General features: G+C 37.3%; 1 protein-coding gene across 3 annotated transcripts; it reads right to left on the bottom strand.

The window, feature by feature from the left end:
• Window positions 1–539: 539 nt before the first annotated feature.
• Window positions 540–21031, bottom strand: ak9 (adenylate kinase 9). Of its 3 annotated transcripts, none has more exons than XM_007245414.4 (36): window positions 20925–21030; window positions 17241–17386; window positions 16546–16609; window positions 16371–16423; window positions 15865–15961; window positions 15636–15748; window positions 15333–15518; window positions 15054–15176; window positions 14844–14918; window positions 14471–14566; window positions 14235–14374; window positions 13654–13967; window positions 13455–13508; window positions 12923–13053; window positions 12413–12563; window positions 11659–11773; window positions 11493–11581; window positions 10929–11120; window positions 9697–9821; window positions 9375–9581; window positions 8596–8859; window positions 8361–8482; window positions 8051–8270; window positions 7290–7352; window positions 7010–7207; window positions 6564–6782; window positions 5286–5499; window positions 4972–5173; window positions 4624–4770; window positions 4318–4535; window positions 2937–3133; window positions 2692–2861; window positions 2420–2518; window positions 2230–2332; window positions 1602–1716; window positions 540–1471 (listed from the first exon to the last, which is right to left on the bottom strand). In XM_007245414.4, the coding sequence occupies exons 1-36, from the start codon at window positions 20995–20997 to the stop codon at window positions 1266–1268; spliced, it is 5301 nt and encodes a 1766-aa protein (XP_007245476.3). In that variant the 5' UTR covers window positions 20998–21030; the 3' UTR covers window positions 540–1265. The 3 variants fall into 3 exon arrangements, 2 of the variants coding, with proteins under 2 accessions (XP_007245476.3, XP_007245475.4); XM_007245413.4 differs by having other exon boundaries at window positions 9375–9578; XR_002649482.2 differs by lacking the exons at window positions 540–1471; window positions 1602–1716 and having other exon boundaries at window positions 2309–2332; window positions 2975–3133; window positions 20925–21031.
• Window positions 21032–21414: the final 383 nt, after the last annotated feature.

Here is a 21414-nt window from a genome sequence, read left to right as displayed (position 1 = left end):
CTCCGTTACAACCCGTTTATTACCAATAATATGTAACAGTACAAGTTTAAAAAGTTCACAGTTCAAAGGCCTTGACGTGTTGTTTACAGATTCTCAGTAAAGATGTTGTTAAATGTTAAATGTTGTTGCCATCTTGGCAAATGTAGATTTCAGAGCTCTGGCTGTTTAAATATGAAGCATCTTATTATGTCATATATTTGTATTAATATTTAAAAAATCTTTTATGAATGATCTATTGCCTAATATCAATTAAAATAACCAATATCATGCCTTTAAAGGACACATCACATGACAATATTACTAAATAAAGATTCTGCCCGTTTCATTAAAAAAAAAACTTTAAAATGTGCCAAAAAATAGCAAAATACTGTTTTTGTTTTCTAAATATTTAACCATTATCAGCATTAAAAATTAAAGTTTAGCAGATATTTGGAAATTCATTGGTCAGTCTGAATGTATTATGACTGGCCCCTGGGGTAAAGGGTGTGGCCACTGTGACCAGGCAGTCCGGAAGCTCACAGATACACAGACACACTGAGTAAATTAAACTCAAAACGTACCTTTATTTGAATTAAATACCCCCCACCACACCCAAAAGAACTCAAAACCAAAGCGCTAGCCCAGTGGGGCTCTAGTCACGTTTCTCAAAGTCTTTTCTGGCTCGTGTTGTCTCAGCCACCTCCTCACCCATAGTGCTCTTCCTGAGTGAGGCCCAGTGTCCTCATGCCATAGTTTTAAATGTCTTTATTTGAGATAAAAATCCATATTTGTACTGTACTGACATCCATACCACTCTTATCTAAAACACAATAAAATATTCCAAATAGCTTTTCATTTTTTATATTTTATTTCAGTGACTAAAATGACAAAACATTTTTACATATTAGAATTCCCGTTTACATTCACATTTTAAAAGCAAAGCAATTCATGGATCTGGCTTGTAACAGACTCCCTTAAGATTAGGAGCCTGAGGATTCTTCACAAGGTGAGCACTGTTAGCAATCAACTAGCTTTTGGTGCTTACTGTTATTCACATTATATGTCCTTATTCATTCAGGAACCACAGTGCACAACAAAACAGTGATTCCATTTGATGCCATCAACTGTAACACAATCACTATTTTTAGCAAATAAAAACCCTGCACACATAGTTAATAATGCTTCCAAGAATTCAGACTGAACTTATATTTCAGGGAGAATGAATACTAATGTCAATACTACAGTAAAAACTCTAAGATGCCTCTAATGTATAAAGTGGGGTCATTTTAATTGCTGTGGCTGTTTTTGGTGGGCTCCAAGGCCAGGAATCTGTGGAGCTTATGTTCAAAGTCTAAGGTCTGGTCATGAGCAGGCTGACACTTATGAGTCATAGTAGATCCCAGATAGGAGATGAGCTCACAGTCATCCTCAAACTGAGACAGTTTCTTCTTGTACTTTTGACGAACGTAGTCTGGCTGCTTATAGTTATATGCTGTGTAGAAGAAGAAGAACATGAATGAATGAAACAGTGCAGTTAGATCTAAGCGTGTAGAAACTTTATTCGAGAGCAAATTGCACTGGAATAGATGAATACGTTTTTTTCCCACATCGTGTTTATGTACCTTTCAGATGAAAGGCCAGGTAAAGCAGGGCAGATCTTTTCATGCTCATGTACGGGAACTTTGGCTTAAGGTTGCCCACTTCTGTCATGCCTTTGATGATGGCTTTAGCCACTCCCTTGGAAGGAGAATACAGATAAATTAGAGGTGAATCAGATAATAACTGATTATAATGTATGTTGATCAAAGCAATGCAACGACTGTTTTTTTTTTTTTCAAAAAAATGTTTGAGGGATACAATGTAAAAAAAATATTGAATTGATTAATATATACAGCTCTGGACAAAAATAAGAAACCACTTGAAAATGTATTTGGTTTGGAGTGGCATAAAGTTATCCAAAAGCAGTGTGTAAGACTGGTGGAAAAGAACATGCCAAGATACAGGAAAACGGTGATTAAAAACCAGGGTTATTCCACCAAATATTGATTTCTGATCTTTTAAAACGGAAGAACATGAACTTGTTTTCTTTGCATTATTTGAGGCCTGAACGCTTTTTTTTTGTTATTTCATCCATTTCCCATTTTCTAATTTATAAATAGCAAAATCAAAGAAACTGATTCAGAAACTGAAGTGGTCTCTTTTTTTTCCAGAGCTGTATATTGCTGTGTCCTAAACCGCTCGTCAGCATACCTGTTCTAAATAGCCTAACACTGGTAAAGTGGTCAGATGTATTGGCTCTCCTATTGGGGGCAGTTTGTCAGGAAGCTTCTGATCCCAGTACCTTTCAGGAGACCTATAAAAAGTTTAGCAAATATTACAGCTATTATATTACAGAAAGTAACAAATACTGGTGCATTTCATAGTTACTGGGACTGCTCACCTTAAGAATTTGCTTTGCTTCTCCTCAGTCTCCAAAATGTAAATCTTTTCCTTATATTCCACAGCAAAGTCCACACTGCCACGAACCAGAGCTTCATACCTTCAGTTAAAGAAGCAGTACAGTAAGAATGAATTAGCAATATGCACACACTAATCCTCATAGAACATTTTTTCACTACAGTTGTGTTAACACATATATTAACATTCAAACTACTGTAACAGGTGAACTTTATGGGTGAACACCCATAATTTTAACAGATTATAGGGCTGTACCTCTGTTGGCCATCGAAGTAGGTCACTGGGCAATAACCTTTCATTTCCACTTGTTGGGGGAAGCGACTTTTCACCTGGCCTGCATTCAGCTTGCACGGAAGAAGGTGAGGAGGAGGCAATGGATGAGGGCACCCTGGAACCACAAACTGCTCCGGAGCTTCCAAAAACCTCTTTAACAAAAAATGGGAGATAGAAGTCAGATAGAACAAAGATTACGTAGCAATGACCTTAGTTAACCTTCCCACCTCAAGAAACTCCCTGGAGGCCATTTTGTAGTAGCTACCCCTGAACTCTGCAGCCAGTTCCAGGGAAGTGTTAAGCGAGCAATCCACTAGGTGGTGATGGAGAGCCAGGCTGACAGGGCAATAGTGGCCAAACTCGCCCAGACGAGACTGGAGCTCCCGTGGAGTAATGCACAGACGGTCTATGCTGGCTGCCTGGCCTGAAGGAAACAAAGCAGACTCATTTATACAAATAACTGAAGTATGGCATGAAAGCCTAAATATAGATGGGTTTGAATACATAATTTCAGAATGTTTTCAAAAGGGGCAGGGGATTTCTGGGAAATAGATTACCTCACATTTTTGTAAATATTGAATTAAATATTTTCATAGGACAACACTGAAGATATGACACTTTAGTCAGTTTTCAGCTACTATAACAGTTTAAATTGTTGTGACTTCAAAATAACTCAACACACAGCTATTAATGTCTAAACCACTGGCAACAGAAGTGAGTACACTCCTAATTGAAAATGACCAAACTGTGCCCAAATATTAATTTTTCCTCCCCGGTGCCACGTGACTTGTTAGTGTTACAGGGTCTCATATGTGAACGGATAGCAGATGTGTTAAATGTGGTGTTGTCACTCTCACAGTGTCTCATACTGGCCACTGGAAGTTTCATATGGCACTTCATGGCAAAGAACTCTCTGAGGATCTGAAAAAAAGAATTGTTGCTCTACATAAAGGCCGCTTAGGCTATGCGAAGATTGCCAACACCCTGAAACTGAGCTGCAGCACGTTGGCCAAGACCATACAACAGTTTAACAGGACAGAATCAGGCCACACCATGTTCAACCAAAAAACTGCACATGCTCAGCATCATATCCAGAGGTTGGCTTTTGAAAATAGAGATATAAGTGTTGCCAGAATTGCTGCAGAGGTTATAGGGGTGGGGAGGGTAAGTCTGTCAATGCACAGACCATACGCTGCACATTGTATGAATTTGGTCTGCATTGCTGTTTCCCAGAAGGCAGCTTCTCCTAAACATGTTGCACAAGAAAGCCTGAAACTGAAACAGCTTGCTGTAGACAAGCGGACTAAGGACATGGACTACGGCTGTGAGGTGCTACAGTTCATTGAGGGAATCATGAATACCAACATGTACTGTAACAATCTAAAGCGGAGTATGATCCTCTCCCTTCGGAAACTGGGCTGCAGAGAAGTATTCCAAAATGATAACGACCCAAACAAGCCTCCAAGAAGACCACTGCCTTGCTAAAGAAACTGAGGGTAAAGGTGCTGGACTGGCATTTTACATGAAACTAAAAATACAATAAGAGAAATGTTTGTGGATGCAGTATGTGAATGAGAATATATAACGTGTTCTCTGTGGAACTTGAACCTTTGCGAATCCTCTTCAAGTAGTTGTTGATGTGTCTCATACTTATCCGGGCTTCATCCAGAACCTGATTCCATACCCACCACTTGCTTTTATGCCCATTAACAGGAACCCAATTATGGTACTGCTGCTGAAAGTGCTGTCGAAGCATCTGCACTTCTTGCTTAAAGCAAGAGCTCCGGATGTTCAGATTCGGTGGGCTGTCGTGCATTGGATATGGCCTGCCGAATGTAAGAGAATAAGGATTTGACCTTGCTTATTAAAGATAAAACTCTTTGTTAGAGGTATGAGATCAGTTGAGATGTAAACCTGTTGGATTTTATCCGGTCAGCAAGGCCTCTCCTCAGCACCTCAACTGTGTCCAACTGCAGCTCAATCACTCGAACAGGAATAATGCTGTGGGCTTCCATCAGATCAGCCTGCCTCTTGGTCATTGGAAAACCATCTAGCACATATCTGGTGGAAGAGATATATGTGTAATTATCCTTTAAAAAAAATAATATTATAATATCTTATCAGATCTGTTGTTCTTTGTTTACAACCTTAAATGTCACCATATCATGCAGTCCTACTTGAAGGGTGGTGTTCTTTCTAAATCTGGCTTCTCCAGTTTAAATAACATTGTTAATCTGTTTGCAGTTTAGAAGTCTTCATTACCCCCTTGTGCTGCAGGCCAGGCTCATCAGTGCCATGTCCATGCACTGAATGGCCAGTTCATCAGGCACAGTCAGGCCTTGGCTTAGGTGCTTCTGCATCTGGTTGGCCAGCTCCGTCTTGTTCTGGGTATTGAGCACCATCCGCATCACCTCGCCAATCGAGAGGCGTGCCAGACCATACTCACGGGCAAACATGCGTGCAACTATTTCCATACACAGCACATGCAGAGAAACAAAAAAAAACATATTTTGTTAACTTGCTTAACATTAAAATGTTCTACCAAACATCATTGCATTTATATTCTAAATACTGACTTGTGGTTTTGCCAGATTTGGGTGGACCAATGATTGCAATTTTGATAGGTAGTGAGGGGTTGGGTTTGGGCTGCTGGAGGTATTTTATGGGGTTCTGCATAAAGGTGCTGCGGGTCTCTCTGGAGGTGAAGAAGTAAATAAAGCTGTGGAAGATGGCAGGGAAGCTGGGATTGAAGGGGCCCTGCATGTGCTGCATCAGATCTCCCTGTGCGTACTACACAACAAAAAACACATAAGAAGACATGTAAAGAAACTATAGGAAATCTGATATGGAAATATGCATTCTCTTTGTATTTGTAGTCTTATGCAAAAAATCTGTCTAATACTTTCCTGCTCTGTTCCTGCTAATACAGACTAACTGTCTATAGTGTAGTTTTTCTATGCCCTAGTATACTTAAGTCCAAAAAGGAGAGGATGATTTCTAATGGTTAGCTGAAAAAATAAATAAAATGAAGTGAATGGTTGCAGAGAATGTGTATTTTCTAACTTTTTTGTTAGAAATTAACAGTGAATTATAAATTACATACTTAGAAGAGACTAGTGTTTGTTTTGGTGGATTTTTATTCATGGTGAAACAGTAAACAATTGGAGGTTTCACATTAAGCTGCTTTTAAAATGAATGAGGAAATGTTGCAGCTGCTCTTTTAAACACACTGCAAATTTAGATGACAAACACATTACACCATTACTACGCTTTTTGCTAGTGCTCTCTAAAACTGACCTGCTTAGATTTATTAATTTAAAAATCTATTTATTGTTCTTGGACTTTTTTTCTATATTTAAAAAATGAACATTGTTCTTTTAGAACAATCTGGTGACAAATGTATATATATATATATTTTTGTTGTTGTTGTTAAAAAAAATATATATATATATATATATATATATATATATATATATATATATATGCGGTGGGGTGAACCTCACTTTTTTTGTTAGAAATGAATAGTGAATTAAGTTGACTCATAACTGAAATTGTTCTAATAACTCATCCTAACTGCTGATCCTCATGCATCCCTTGTGGCTGGGCAGCTAAAGTAAGAGCTTGCCGGTTTGCATTTTTTGTACTTCAATAATCAGTTTTACACTTTGTCTGATTATGTGTCTACTAAGTAAAAAACTTGCATAGAGAAAACCTTTAAGCCACAATAAATGTAACTTACTGTTAAATGTTTTTGATCAGATGCAAGATTAGGTTCCCCTATTATATATGGTAGGTGTCAAAGTATAAAATTAAAATTATTTAAATAAATGAGTTGTAAATATATTGTCACTTACCTGGACAGGGTCCCAGCATCCAAAGGCACTGAAGAACTTGTAGGAGAATTGTAGGAGTTTTCGGGCAACACTGTAGTTGATGGGTTGACACTTCTCAAATAGAGCTTCTCTGTTCTCCACTAGAGGTTGGACTTTCTGCAGTAGTTGGTAGCGCACAATGTGAGGCTTGCGGCCTGCGTTGACATTCAGACGAGGAATCTGTAGCTCTGCAAGGAGGTCCTGGTTAAAAGTTTATTATTAAATTAATTAGCTCATTTGAAATGTGTTGCTATAACAAAATCTAACTGGTTATATTAACAGATAAGTCAATATCATGTGATTTATATGGTTCTCAAGACAAGTTACCTTGCACAATATGATATTTTAAAATACAGTTAAAAAACAGCTCTCCGTATTTTTAATCATCACAAAGTCTTGCTCAGCATCTCCTCTCCCCAAGTTCTTACCACCATCTTGGTGACGTTGCTGTCATCTTTATCGAACCTCTCACTAATCTCCATTTCTAACCGCTCCTCTGCAATGTCCTCTGCCTCTTCTTCTTCCATAATCTCCTCTTCTTCATTGGGAAACTCTTGCAGCAGTGTGGCCTCCAGCTCTTGCTCCCAATACTGCTGCTCCTGCTCCTCATAATCTTGCTTTGGTTCCTAGTCAAAAAAATAAAATAAAAAAGGTCATATTGCTCCATTTAGCTTTATTACAGTGTGATACTGTGAGGACATTTCTTACTAGGGGTGTTTCAGGTGCAAGCTCAGCCATCAGTTCAGCTCTTCTTTGTGTGATGGACTTCTCCTGTGGAAAACATACATTTTTGCTTGTTTAAAAGATCCCAAATAATGGCAAAGTGAGAACATGGCTTAAAGGAATGACCACGTAAGAATGGCGATTCTTGAACATGCATGTGTCAATAAAAATTTTGTCCATTTATTGTATATTTACAAGGTGTGCTTTAAAACGTGTGAAAATTTAGTATAAACATAAAAAGTTCTTTTTTTTTTAGTAAATCAGTGTTTTTCAAACTGTGCTACGTGTACCACTGGTGGTGTGTAAAGCACACCAAGGTGGTATGCTACCATATAAATGATTTTAATGTATTAAAAAACAAAAGATTATACAACCCAATGCATGTGGGTACCAGGCGATGTCCAAACCCCTGGATCTTTAAAATTTGCCTGGTTTCATTGGAGACACTGATATATTGTCACTGTCAGATAAAAACATAATTTTCTCCAAATGTCAAAAACTTGAAAGGGAAAGTCATTTTGCAACATTTCTGTTGGAATTTGGAATATAGCTACATTTCAATAGCATTAATTTATTGTTGAGTTATTACACATTTTTTGTCCATATTGTTCACTCCTAGTTTGCTTGCATAGTGTATATTTCTGTGGATGACTTGTAGGTGGTACTTTGACTTTTTAGTTTGATTATGGGTGGTATATGGTCTAAAATGTTGAACCACTGGAGTAAATTGTTCCGGCCCTCCTCACCCTGATTTTGGCTCGAAGCTCTTTGAGTAGCTGTGTCTGCTCTTTCTTTTCCTTCTGTCTCTTCCTCCAGTTGGCAAGTCGTGAAGGGAGCAGGCGCCTCACTACTTCGTTCCCATCTGTTGTCATGACCACCACAGCAGAGGGGTATAAGTGATACTCTGTCATAAAGGACACCTCCTCTGGACTGTGAGGAAAGCCCTCCAGAATAAACCCAGTGGATCTAAAAATAAGAAAGTGAGAAAACTGCAAATTGGAGATCTATATGCACTTCAAATTTTTACCTTTGTAATGTGTGTAATGGTATAATTACTTGTAGGGCTCTTTAGTCCACAGCTGCAGCAGAACCATCTCCAGGATCTCCTGTGGCAGAGGCTCTCCATCAGACAGATATAACTTTATGGCTTCTTCTTCATCCGTCAGCTGAAGCTTGACCTGCAAAAACAACATAAAATAAAAATTAGTCTAGCTGTTCCGTATTCTTACCCTCCAGGACTGGACTTTATGACCCCTGTTCTGCAATCAGTGAGGTTCTTTTCCTGGCTCACCTTATTTTCTGGTTCAGCAGCAGATTGCTCTGAGCTGCCCTGTGCTTGTTGCTGCAGCAAAGCCTTGAGTTCCTCAGATGGCCCTTCAGGGGGTTCTACATCATCAGCGTAGGGAACACGTCTCTGTGTCTTCGCAAGGATCAGCTCCTGGAGTCGCTCCCTGAACTGGATGTGAAAAAGGCCGAGCTGCTGAGCGAGCCAGCAACCGTGGGTGGTCTTTCCTGAGCCACGTACTCCCAGCTGGAAGATGCGCAGGGCAGGGGGCTAGAAAAATAGAAAAATGAATAATATCAAAAATTACATTTTATTCATAAAGCACACTAACTGCAACAAACAATAAACAAAGTGACTTAAGCACACTGTATGTACCCTTCTAATTAGTGATTTAAACAAGGTACAAATTGCAGAACTATATGTTGCAATTATGTACAGATGCCAGTTTAATCTCTATAGATTATCCCCATGTTTGCATTGCCAACAGAATGGTACATTCCAGAGCAGCCATAAAGAATTTATAGGAAATACAGACATGAAATACACTCATAATGCACAAATCTAGCCCAGTCAGTTCCTTTAGCATGTTTTTATGTGTTGCTTTTCTAGGTTTTAAAATGATACTGGAGGGTATAAGGCTAGTCCAGCAACGTTTTTTCTTGCTGCTTGCATGCACCATGTAACTGACAGTACAGTCAGTACAGTACAGTATAATCCAATAGACTAACACATATAGTTTGTGTTTGTATTGTATGTATGACCATTGTATCAGCTCCAGTTCTTACCTTCAGAATTTTATTGGGTGGTGCATAAAGTGCTGGGGTCTGCAGGAACTTGTCCCGTGCTTCTGCACTGGACAAGTAGTAGACTTTTTCCCTATACTTCGCAGTAAATTCATCAATGCATGGAACCAGAGAGCCCTTCTCCTTCAGCACCACAGGGCAGTACTCTTTAGTGTCCCCAAGCCATCTGTTTGTGCCTCTGTCCTCCTGCTGCCATCATAGAGGTAAGGAGATTTAGCTTGAAGTGTCAAAGGAACCCATGCAAAACACTAGATGTGTGGATGTGTCAGTGTTTAGTTTGTGTTATTCAGGGATTTGTGCTAACCTCTGCCTCTTCAGCCTCATGCTCCTCTGCCATATCTTTTTCCAGTTCAGACAGAAACTGTGCATCCTCCTCCTCTTGATCAATGTCCACAGCCGTCCTCTCCCAGGCCACATACTTAAATGGCTCTGCATGACAAGAATTTAGAGAGAGAGGGGTCTAAAATGTTTGGTATAGATTTCAAACAGCAGAACATAAAGGGGTGTAACGGTATGTGTATCCATGCCAAACCATAACGATGCCAAGAATTCTCTGTATAACCTATTAGTTTCCCTACAATTATTTCAAAAGTGCATGTCTCACCCAGAATCCTGATTCTGTAAACTGTTTCATTTGCATAATAGTATGGTAATTGTGTGTAAAAATCAGTGACTGTAAAACAAAGATGGCACAACATCTCTCAAAAGTGATACAATCACAGCAATAGTGCCTCCGTTGACTAGTTGTACTATTAGTTCTATTAACAAACCTATTGTGCATTTCATTTCTTCTTCAATCTGTTTATCCATCTGCAATGTTGCTAAAATATTGAAAATATTATTTTGCTGTATCTTAAAAAAAAAAAGTTGACAGCCTTGGCACAAACCAACCATGTATAAGACCTACATCGCAGAGATCAGATAAAACTTATATAAACTACACATTTTGCTAGCTTGCAGCATGCCATTGGGACTGGACTGGACATTTTGGCCTCTAGCAGCTTCTGCTTGTTTTAGGTAGCCAACCCCCCTTGTCTAATAAGTGTGGTCAAGAATTGGAAAATTTAAAGGGAGTTAAAGGAAGGAGACATGGGGGTGGAGGGTTTCGAAACATTACAATTTGCTTCTGCACTGTACTCTCACTGAAAGTGGTCTGAGACACACTAGGTCTAGGAGAAGGTTGCGGGTCTACCAAGTTAATAGCCATGTCTGGCTCTATCTCTGTTTTTTACTGCAAAGACTGCAGATTTTCATCTCTATAAAACGGACAGAAATGGAAACACAGTGTTCTTATTTTCTACAGTCATTACTGAACACACATCAAACACGATGAGGTTTCATTTTTACTGCTTAACATAATACAGGCTGTATCAACAATCAAGGAGGGAAACATAGGACACTAGGTAAAAATTGCAAATCCGTTTAAAATGTTTAAAATAAATGCAAAGAATGAAAAGTGGGCCCTTACATACCTAGTAAATATTGTTATTAAAGTGCCTAGATTCAAACCTATAGAAAGTTAAAGAGTCAGCCTACGCTCAATTTGGTCAACCATTTCCTGAAGAAGGTCCTGAGGGCTGTGGTTGGTATCCAGTACAGCATAACTGCAAGTGATATAGGACTCCACGCTCTCCCATTCTTGCATGAATGTCCTAATCTGCAGCTCATAATTGCTCATCTCTGGCCCAGGAGGATAGCCTTGCTCCCATGAAGTAGGTAACATCACCTCTGTACACACATGAACACATAGCTTACAGCCCAGACAGCTGTTTTAATGCAGTGTTTCTGATAATAAGTGACAATGCAAGAAAGATATAAACAAACACATGAAACATTACCAATGGCAGAGCTTTTCCCCACTACATAATTCCTGTACACAGTGTGCATTATAGATGTATGTGATTAAGTAAACAAATCCTCTATAGGAAAGACATGTAAATGGACTATGTTTTAAATTTTTTAGTGCATCATTTGTATTTATGTAATTGTACTCCCTGTGTTGACACTAAGATAAATTACCTGTACATACAGTTCATTTTAATAAACATAGTTATTCTAATTAAGATTTTCATAAGAAATATAAAAACAAAAAAGTATTACCAGTCCCGTCAGATTCCTCTGGCACCACTTCCAGTGTAGAAAGAGCATTGGTAGGCTGAGCATCCTCTTCTGAATCCAACAACTGCTGCCTAAATTTAATCCATAAGCACAGTAAGTGGAAGTCACAGGCCATCTATAGATCTTGGAAAACCTGGCTTGAACTTACCTTGTATCTTGATACTCTGCTGATTTCTGTATCTGCTCCTCCTGCAATCGTGCGAGGACAGCTGCATCCACTGCTTCTTTGTTCTTCTTGTAAATTCTTTTTAGAATTGTCTGCCCTGTAACAAGGAACATCCAACCCACATTGCCCATTTAGTATTTTTACCTAAACATCTTAATTACAGTTTAAAAATGATTGTGATGTGACACTGACAAAACTGAGAGAACAGCACCCTTATTTTGCTACACTCAGCTCAGCATGCAACAGCACAACTAAAGTGAAGTGAATAGCATGCACCTGTGTAATGCATATTCATGTAAATTCCTGAAAGACCTACCACAGTATTCTTTTACATCAGATCCTGGTTCTTTATCTCCATAAATGCTTCTCCAGAAATGTTTTTGTAAAGTGTGTCCTGTTGTGTTGGCTTAAAGCAACAATTACACTTTCTGAATATAAATTCTGAAAATTTCAATGTTTTTCACACTGAAGGTAATTCTTTCTTTTTGTTTGTTGATTTGTTGTCGGATCAGCATGATTGGAGGAGAACACTAATATCCAATTCTGGCAAGCCAGCTAATAGACATCCATCGCTAAGTAGAATTGCTTAAGTTTAATTTCGAACCCAGATCTAAGTCCTTTACAAACTAGGCATATGTGAATGTTCACATCACCCTTTAGAACATGTGTAACTCTGTAATAAAAATGCATAAACAAATGATCAAATTGTGCATGTATTTGTATCTATCTGTCTTACCCTCTCCATCACTGTCTCTCAGACAGAACATCACATCAGGCATGAGCCCAGGCTGCAGCTCCTGCAAGGCTGCTAGCTGTGTTCTGGTGAAGGGGAAATTGTCCAGCACCCAGCCTCTTTTAAACTCTGCATTTTCATCCTCTGCTTCAATCTAACACAACCAACAAACACATTACATACAAATAAAATGTGTATATGTCAAAGGTTTGGCAAATCCTTTTATGGAAATAAGCTTTTTTTGGTATAATTAGAAACTTTAAATCTAAATGTAATTCAATACGGCAATTTGCAATAATGGTAAACAAATTACAAAACTAATAAAGTTAGTAAATGCATATATATATATTTATAATTTTGCTGTAATGCCAGTATTTAAGGAAACCTTAAAGACAAAAGATTTTCTGACCATCTAAATATAGTTTGAAAACTGGCCATAAAACTATTATTTAGATGGGTAAGAATCTCATAGGTGAAGAACATAGTACTTAGTCTACTGTAAGATGGACAGACCTCTGTAATTATCTTCAGCAAGACATCTACACACATGTCCTCCGTTGGTTCTACAGAGGTCTGCTCTGCCTGTTTCATTGCTTCATCTACCAGAGCACAGACCTCCGGATGATCTTCAGTCACTTCCTGTTCTGCAGTAACAAACAAACACAGCAGGAACATGTCTCTCAAGTCATGATTGACAACCAAAATCATAATTTATTTATAGTTTTATTTATAGTTTATAATTTACATCATGGTCACTGCAAAAAATGTCTTATTAAGCGTATCAAGGAAGTCCATAAAGTTACAATAAGTTAACTTTATATGGTAGGATTAACAGATTTACAACATTTGTATGTTATGTAGAAGCTGAATAAGCTAGCTAGCTGTAAAAACTGCATCTAGAGTGATTTCAGGTAGACCAGTTAGCTAATTACAGGTTTCTAAAGCTTTTACATTTTACCTCACATGATAGTCATGAATACATACAGATTAAGCAGATCTGTCGTCATTTAGAAGAAAAAAATAAACATTGTAAAGAAGCAATTACCAGGGTCATCTTCTTCTGACTCTCCACCTTCACTGACAATGGAATCCACACCACCTACAGAGAAAGGTGAGTTTACTAAACATGCAGTGCGTAGTTACTATTGATTTTTTTATGACTTTAAGCCTATAATTGCCACATATAGTACCCTGCTCTAATTAGTCATAGAATTCTTTAACCCTTCTAGTCAGCTATCTCTTACCAGAGTTATGTGTAGTTTTCTGAAGCTTGACCTTTTCCAGTGCCACAGAAACAGCATCCTGACGTGCTTTCTCCAGCATTTCTTGCCTTACGTTTACCAAAATTGGCTTCATCAATTTCTCCAAATCTATCAGCACTGCCCCATAATGCTTGGCCAATAGCGTGCACATAGTGGACTTTCCTGAACACGGAGGCCCAATTACAGCCATTCTGCAGGGTGGGCGTGGCATTGGTGGGAGCAGGTATCTTCTCGGATTCACCATGAACTTCTGCAGAGCCTCTTGAGAGGACAAGACATAGATCTTGTCCAGGAAGCTGATAAACAAGGACAGCAAAATTACATTACAATGAACAAATGTGTATTACTATGTTGTATAATGTAATTTATGTTTCAGCGAGCATATTTAGCATTTAGTGCACTCAATTTCCTATTATTAACTAGATATTATACAGTGTATTTGAATTTAGTCTGAGTTCATTGTAAAGCCTTGTGATTAATTAACTAATCAACTATTGTCAAACCAATACATCCGTTTATCATTGTACACATGGTACAATTTAGTAGTATCAATTTGGACTGACCCAACAGAAAACTCAGGTTTGCCTTTGATGATCTTTCCCATTTTGAGGGCAACAGGGCAGGTATTGGACCAGCGGCTTCTATGCCATCGAAATCCTGGTACTACTGTCTTACAGGAAGACAGTATGCGCAACAGCTCCTCCTGCAATGAGTAAGAGCGGGAATATTTTGGTAAAACAAAATCAACAGTGCTCAGTGGTTTTCAGAATAAGAAAAGATTAATAGGTTCATATCTGACTGTGTCCATCTCCTCGGGCGCCTCCTCCTTATCTAGCAAGCGCACAGGGACAGCAGCTCTTCTCAAAGCCATACACTCCAGGCGAGCCATTACAGACTATATACAAACAAGCAAAAATAATCTGTTTAATTACAGCAAAATAACCTTTTTGTCAAAGAGAAATTCCAAGAAATTATGCAGTCCTTATTATATTAGTAAGGAAAATTATACCTGCAATTTTCAAAGATTTAATTAGCCAAAAGAGAAAAATGTATGTATAAAGGATAGCTCTTATTTTGACCTTTTTGCAAATGAACACTTTATTTTTACTCTATAAGGTTTCTAAATGCTTCCAAGCTCAAAATTTTATAAAATTCCATGAGGGGTTACTCACCACAAAAAGCTCTTCTGAGTCCTTGTTCCCATCTAACTCAAACAGACACTGTGGCTCATGATCCTCCATGTAATCCTACACAGATAAAACACTGTATGAGAAATGGATGTTCTGTATTTATAGTTTCATTTATTACCTGGATTATTTTATATAAAGAATTGATGTGTTGCAGTTTAAATGTCTGCAAAAAGCACAACCAAGGTCCCTCACCTCTAAAAATCTAAGTATGGTGTCCTTGTAAAACAAAATCCTTTGATGGGCCTCTTCTGGAGAATTTTCCTTTAGCTGTACCAGGTGACTAATCATGTCTTTCTGTAGTTCTTGTTCCTCCTCCTGTCACACATATGACACAAACATTATTAACTGTCCATATACTTTCTTACACAATTATATTGTAATTCCAGGTCACACACTCTCTCAACTAATACATACTACTCAGCCCTCACTCCCACCCAATAGTTCAGTCATTTGTATTAACTAAAATGATACCTCTTGTCCTTCCTCTTCAATCTGCTCCTCCTCCTCTTCTTCTTGCTCATTTTCCTCCTCAGCTTCACTCTTCTTCTTGGGTGTCTCCTTTTTCACAGGCTCCCACTGCTCCCTCAGAAGAACACGGCCTGTGTGTGGGTGCTGCCGCATGCCCGCCAGCCGGTTAATCAGATCGTTGTCTGCACACTTCATCCAATGATTGTAAATAAAGAGGAAAAAGTACTTGTTAAAAGTTACACTGCTCTTCATGTCGATTACAGTACACTTATTCACTGAAACATAACTGGAGAATATTAAGGTTACCTTGATGTTGATAATGATGTCTGGTGGCATTTTCAGGCCTTTAATCAAGTTAATTTGCTCAGGAATCTTCAGATATTCCTCAGACATTGATGGCAGGCATGAGAGAACATAGCCTGGGCAGAGACATGCAAATATCAATATCAAGACGGCATGAGAATACTTTATATGTTTATTTGATAATCTGAGATGTCATTTGTGCTTTGGTGTGCTGATGAAAATTAATTCTTACCATAGTTTTCAACTTCTTGTGACTTGAGCTTATCAAGAATTAGTGCAACCACCTTCTCCTCTGGAATACTTTTTCCTTCAGCAAGCATAGCTAAGAGCTACAACCCGAACATCACATCAGACAAGGTGCAATGTGTTAGACAGTAGAATGTAACCTTTGAGATTTGTGCACAGTTATAAAGAAATTTGGTCCTATTTTATTTAAAAAGTACACTGAAACTCTATGTACAAATGGCCAAAGTCAACGATCAGTTGACTAAATTTTGTTAGTCCTCTCAACAGTGTTAAGAAAATGGTTAGGTTTAGGACCATGGCTAGGATTAGGTTAGGTTGAGGCTAATGAGTTAAGGTGGAGGGAAATTAAGGAGAAAATCAAAGTGAATTTAATAGATATTAAATGCAAGTCAAAGTCAGATAAAGATGAGAGGCTCACTATCTAGAAAATATCTAAAGTAATATGCAAATCTAATGCAAATAAAATCTGACCAAAAAAATAAAAACACAGACCTCTTTGCCTTGTACTGTATCCTCATGAATATGACTGCTTAGTAACTCAGTGTCTACAGACAGAAAACAACAGTTTAAATGATTATAAGAAGCCCAACAGTATATAGTAACTCCAGGGGTTACAATATGTTACACAACAAAATAATAGAATTTAAAAAGCAGGACACAGCAATACCATCAATGAGGACACATCTCCATGCTTGGGCTAATTTTCTGGCAAGTGTAGACTTGCCAACACCCTAAATAATAAGAAAATAAATTACACATCTTTTTAAATGCCACTTTGCACATAGCAATTGTGGAAATGCAATTAAAACTAACAAACTAAAAAACAACAAATAAACATGTACAATAAAGCTTATTTTTAAATAAATAAAAATAAATATGAAATTAATTTATAATTCAGTTGAAAATGTATCATCATCTGTCAGATTATAACCAAATGTCTGTATTAATGACACAATGGAAGAAATTATACAGCTTAATGCACTGATTATTTTATGGACTTTGCATGTTAAGTCACCAGAGATTAAACATGTTATTTATTTGTTTTGTGTAGAATGATTTTTACTAGGTTTAAGTATTACCAATCCCAAGTGATATTACCCAAGGGGAAAACAAAAAAACCTTAATTTAATAAAATTAAATTCATATTAGTTTAAAATGCAACCACTCAAAGTTACTGTGTTAAATCTCCTTGTCACTACTGCCTATTGACTTTAAATGCTAACTTTTGCTCAAGTCTACATTGGCTCCCTAATCCCATGTTTGCTTAGGTAAAACTTTAACAGAATACCTTAAATTTTACCAATAAAAATCAGTTTTTTTTCCAATTTCAATGTTGGGTTAGGCTTATACAAATCAACTCACCGGTTTCCCAATGATGATAAAGCAAGTTGGCTTGGACAGCAGAAACTCATTCTCAGCTTCATTCTCTATCAGGCTGTCAACAAAAGGCTGTACAGCTCCTTCATGAATATGGGATGTCATGAGGAGAAGAAGGCTTTTAGAAAATACTGTGGGACAAAACATATTGCAGGTCACAATAAATTAAAATAACATTACAAAGAGAAAACAATTCGCTGCACAAATGCAGATACTATACTGTGATTTGTTTTTTCTAAGGCTACATATGTGTGGTGTACACATCCATTTTTTTTCAAAGGTTTGGACACGCCTCTTCTCATTCAATGCGTTATCTTTGTTTTCATGATTTTTTTTTTCCAAATTAAAGCTATACAGGGACAAAACATTGAACAAAAAGTGTTAAACAAACCAGAACATTTATCTTTAAGAACAGATCTGCACACTCTTGGTATTTTAATCTTAGTGTCCATGAGGGAGAGTCACTTGGAATAGTTTTCTTAGAGTCTTGAAGTAGTTTCTGCAGGTGCTGAACAATAGTTGCTGCTTTTTCTTTACGCTGTGAAGCTCAAGATCATCCCAAATCGCCTCAAATCTACATCTCAATTGGGTTTAGGTCAGGGGATTGTGGAGGCCAAACACCTTTTTGTTTACTACATAATTCCATATGTGTCCCTTATTTTTTGTCCTTAATATTAATCTACAATGCAGAAAATACATTTAAAAAAAAAACATTTCACGAAAAAGTGGGTCCAAACTGGTACTGTATGAATGGCCACAATGTCAGTTGAGAGCCCCTGATGATTAAATATAACCTGTGCAGAGTAGGTGGGATTAAAGACGCAGGGAGTGTGTATAGGGAAAGGGGCCCATGCACTGCACTTACAATAGCATCAGAATTCAGTTTTCCCTGGCCATGCAGCAGGGAAATATCCCCTAGCTTCCAGCCATGAAAAGAATCAACTGTACAAATAGTAAAATTCTGTATAACTGTGTAGGAACACAAAGTATGAATACTATTTCCAAATAACTCAAACATACTTTATTTCTACACTCCTACAGAACAGTATACAGACAATAATGTACTACTGTACTCATTAATACTGTATTTATATGCAGTACTGCAGTTTTTCAGTGAGGGTAGATTTCTTACCTATTCTCGTTTATGAAAGTCTGGATTATGGAGGCTACAGTCACAGTGTACAGTGTAGATTTGTCTGATCTCACCTGTTTCCCTTTAATGCTAAAGCTCTGATTGCTAATTGTAAATCTGTGTGACAGGTGTTTAATAATGTGATGAGTCAGTTTGTATGGTAGGGTTATTAACTTTAGAGTTTTGAATAACAGTTTGTTCATTGTGAAAACCAGAGATTTTCTTCATGAAAAAAAGCGTTTTTTTTAAGTGCAATTTGTTGTTTAGCGGAATTGGTTTAAGGGCTTGGTAAATAAGTTACATGTTGCGGTCTATTGTCTCAAGTACTACTATTTGTGTGTAAACAATTGAGAAAAACTGTAAATGGCAAAAAAAAAGGGTTGTATATAAATATAATACGCAATTGTGTTTTACTTTGCTTTAAATTCTTTAGCCTGTTTTGTTTGTGAAAATATACTGTATGTAACTGTATTAATAAAAAACAAAAGCTACTAGTGTTTTCAGTTTATTCCATCAGTGTGTAGATGTGGTGTAGTAAAAGCTGTTCATTAGAGTGTTGTTTGTTGAGTTTGGATGCAAAAAATAGCATTGTAGCAAGAGTTTACAGATATTTGGTTGAAGTGTTTACTTTATCCAGAAGTGTAAGATATTAAGCATGTTGTGTATGTTGACTGGGCAGCTGTGTGTTAAGTTTGGACAAAAAAGGGAAAGTTCCAGAAATTGGGTCTTATCAAACTAAAAAAATATATAAAATAAAGCATAGATTTAAACTTGGTAACAGCATAAAATTGTATATGTCAACTATATGGAACAAAACAGCTGCATATTATATGCCGCTATCCTTCCCAGTTTGCAGAAATAAAAATTCTATTTTAAAGTATTATTTCCTATATTCCATAGATCTGATTTATGTGAAGAAAAATAGAGCTATGAATAGAGCACTAAGGCTTGTTGATATAATTTTAGAAAGTTGAATGGAAAACTAATTGAAGTAATATGGTAGTAGAAATGACAAAATATGCTTACATCTAGAACCTGGGACATAAAAGGGAAAGTAGGACAAACAAATCCAGAGGAAGCTAATGTCCTAAATAATAGAAACTATCCTAATAATCCCACAAAATGACACAGTATATAAAATAATCAGACTTCATTAGCAGAAAAAACGCTGAAAAATGTTGTTAAACAATAGACCTTAAAAGAGATCTGTCAACAACTTTCTGTGGTAAATAAATATGTTCAGAACCCTGTACGTTTTATTCTGTGAACAATTACCTTCAAAATGCCTCCAAACTTAAGAAAATCCATCAATCCAGTCACCAGTAATTCTCACATATATCCAACCAGTGCTTGAAATAATTTGAGGCAGAAAAAAAATAATATCGACTTTAACGCGTTATTAAAAGCGGAATATTGGTCGCTCCACGAATCCACGCATATCTAATGAATCAGCAGACCCTCACAGACAAGACGGTATGCAAATGAGCTCTGTCAGCCAATCAGGTGCCGAGTTCTGCCAGCTGAAAGGGAGGGTGGGGGCTGCTCGGCCACAGAGCTCTGACTCTCAGAGAGTTCCCACTCGGCAGAAAGAGCTGAGTTAAAGAGACAGTGCAGATTTCTGTTTCTATATGAGCAGATCACACAAAACAGCCTTTTTAGTGCAAAATGAGTTATAAAAGTGGTTGTTTTTATTCTTATAAAGTTTCCAGTCCTTTGGAGAAAGAAAAGACCATTACTGGTTCAAAGCACAATAATATCTAACCAGTGAAAGGGAGCAGTTTATAATTTTATATGATGATTGTAAACACTTTATAGCAAAATGTGGAGCTGCCAAAACACTTCATTCATATAAATAGTTCATTTTATATGTCTGAAAAAAATAAAAAATAGAAAATCTGAAAAGCGCCTAAAAATGTTCCTGGTTTTTACCATATTTTGGCCATTACATGTTCAATTGAATCATTAAAGTGCCTTAAATGAATTGCGTAAAGGCTTCTAAGTAATATTAATTCATAGAATTGACTCTGAATTTTATTTAATACTAGAGTGATAAGCCTACCAATTTGAGTATGTAATTTCAGGTAGAAAATGATAAAAATAGGCTTGGAGCTTTTTGTACTTCACTATTGTAAGTCGCTTTGGACAAAAGCCTCTGCCAAATGTAATGTAATGTAATGTTGTATTAAATACACATAGCTCTGACACCAGTGACTGGACTTATTGGAGACACAGTCCAAAATCAAACAATTTATTTCCATTTAAAGCAAATAAACTCCGTTCATGGTCTCATGTAACTTATCAAAGTTAGCTAGTTTACTGTAGCTAGTTAACTTTTTTCCAAGCTAACGTTACTAACTCCAGATTCTGTCAACCACAGGAAGCTGCTTATGTGAGTAACTTAGTTTAGCTAGTTACTATTGTCTATCTAATGTGGTGTAGATATTTAGCTGCGAGGGGCGTTTCTTAAAGCAGTGGCCTGCTCTAACAGTTAGTGTAATTTAATTTAACACTGCAGATCGAGAGATATATATTCTTACCAGACCGAAGGACACGGCTAACCTGCCTGTAGCCCGCTAGCTTGCTTCCCCCAGGAGCGCTCAGCGCTGCCATGGTAACCGTTTACAACAACACAGAGCACGCGCCTCCTCTCTCACACACTCACACACACTCATATATCACTGTATAAAACTGCTATAAATCTCAGCTCTGAAATACTTATAACGCCTACATGTGCTGAGGTGAAATCATGCTGCAGTTATTAGGGATCGTTAAAATGAAGTACTGTAAATGTGTTTAATTAAGAATAAGCTCTTTTAAGAGTTTAGGTGCAGTGTACACACCAGTCAGCAGATGGCAGCAGAGCATAAGCTAAGCTCTGACCCAATTCAGCACACAGGCTTAATGTAAGGATTCATTTAATATTTTTGAGTTTATTCAATACAATAAAGATTTATTCAGTAAAAAAAAAAACTGTATTCAGCCCTCCTGAAAATATGTTGCATTTTTAATACTAATACTAATTTCAAG

The sequence above is a fragment of the Astyanax mexicanus genome, chromosome 1 (assembly GCF_023375975.1).
Source record: "Astyanax mexicanus isolate ESR-SI-001 chromosome 1, AstMex3_surface, whole genome shotgun sequence".
In the NCBI taxonomy this organism is placed as follows: domain Eukaryota; kingdom Metazoa; phylum Chordata; class Actinopteri; order Characiformes; family Acestrorhamphidae; genus Astyanax; species Astyanax mexicanus.
This window is presented reverse-complemented; position numbering and strand designations above follow the sequence as displayed.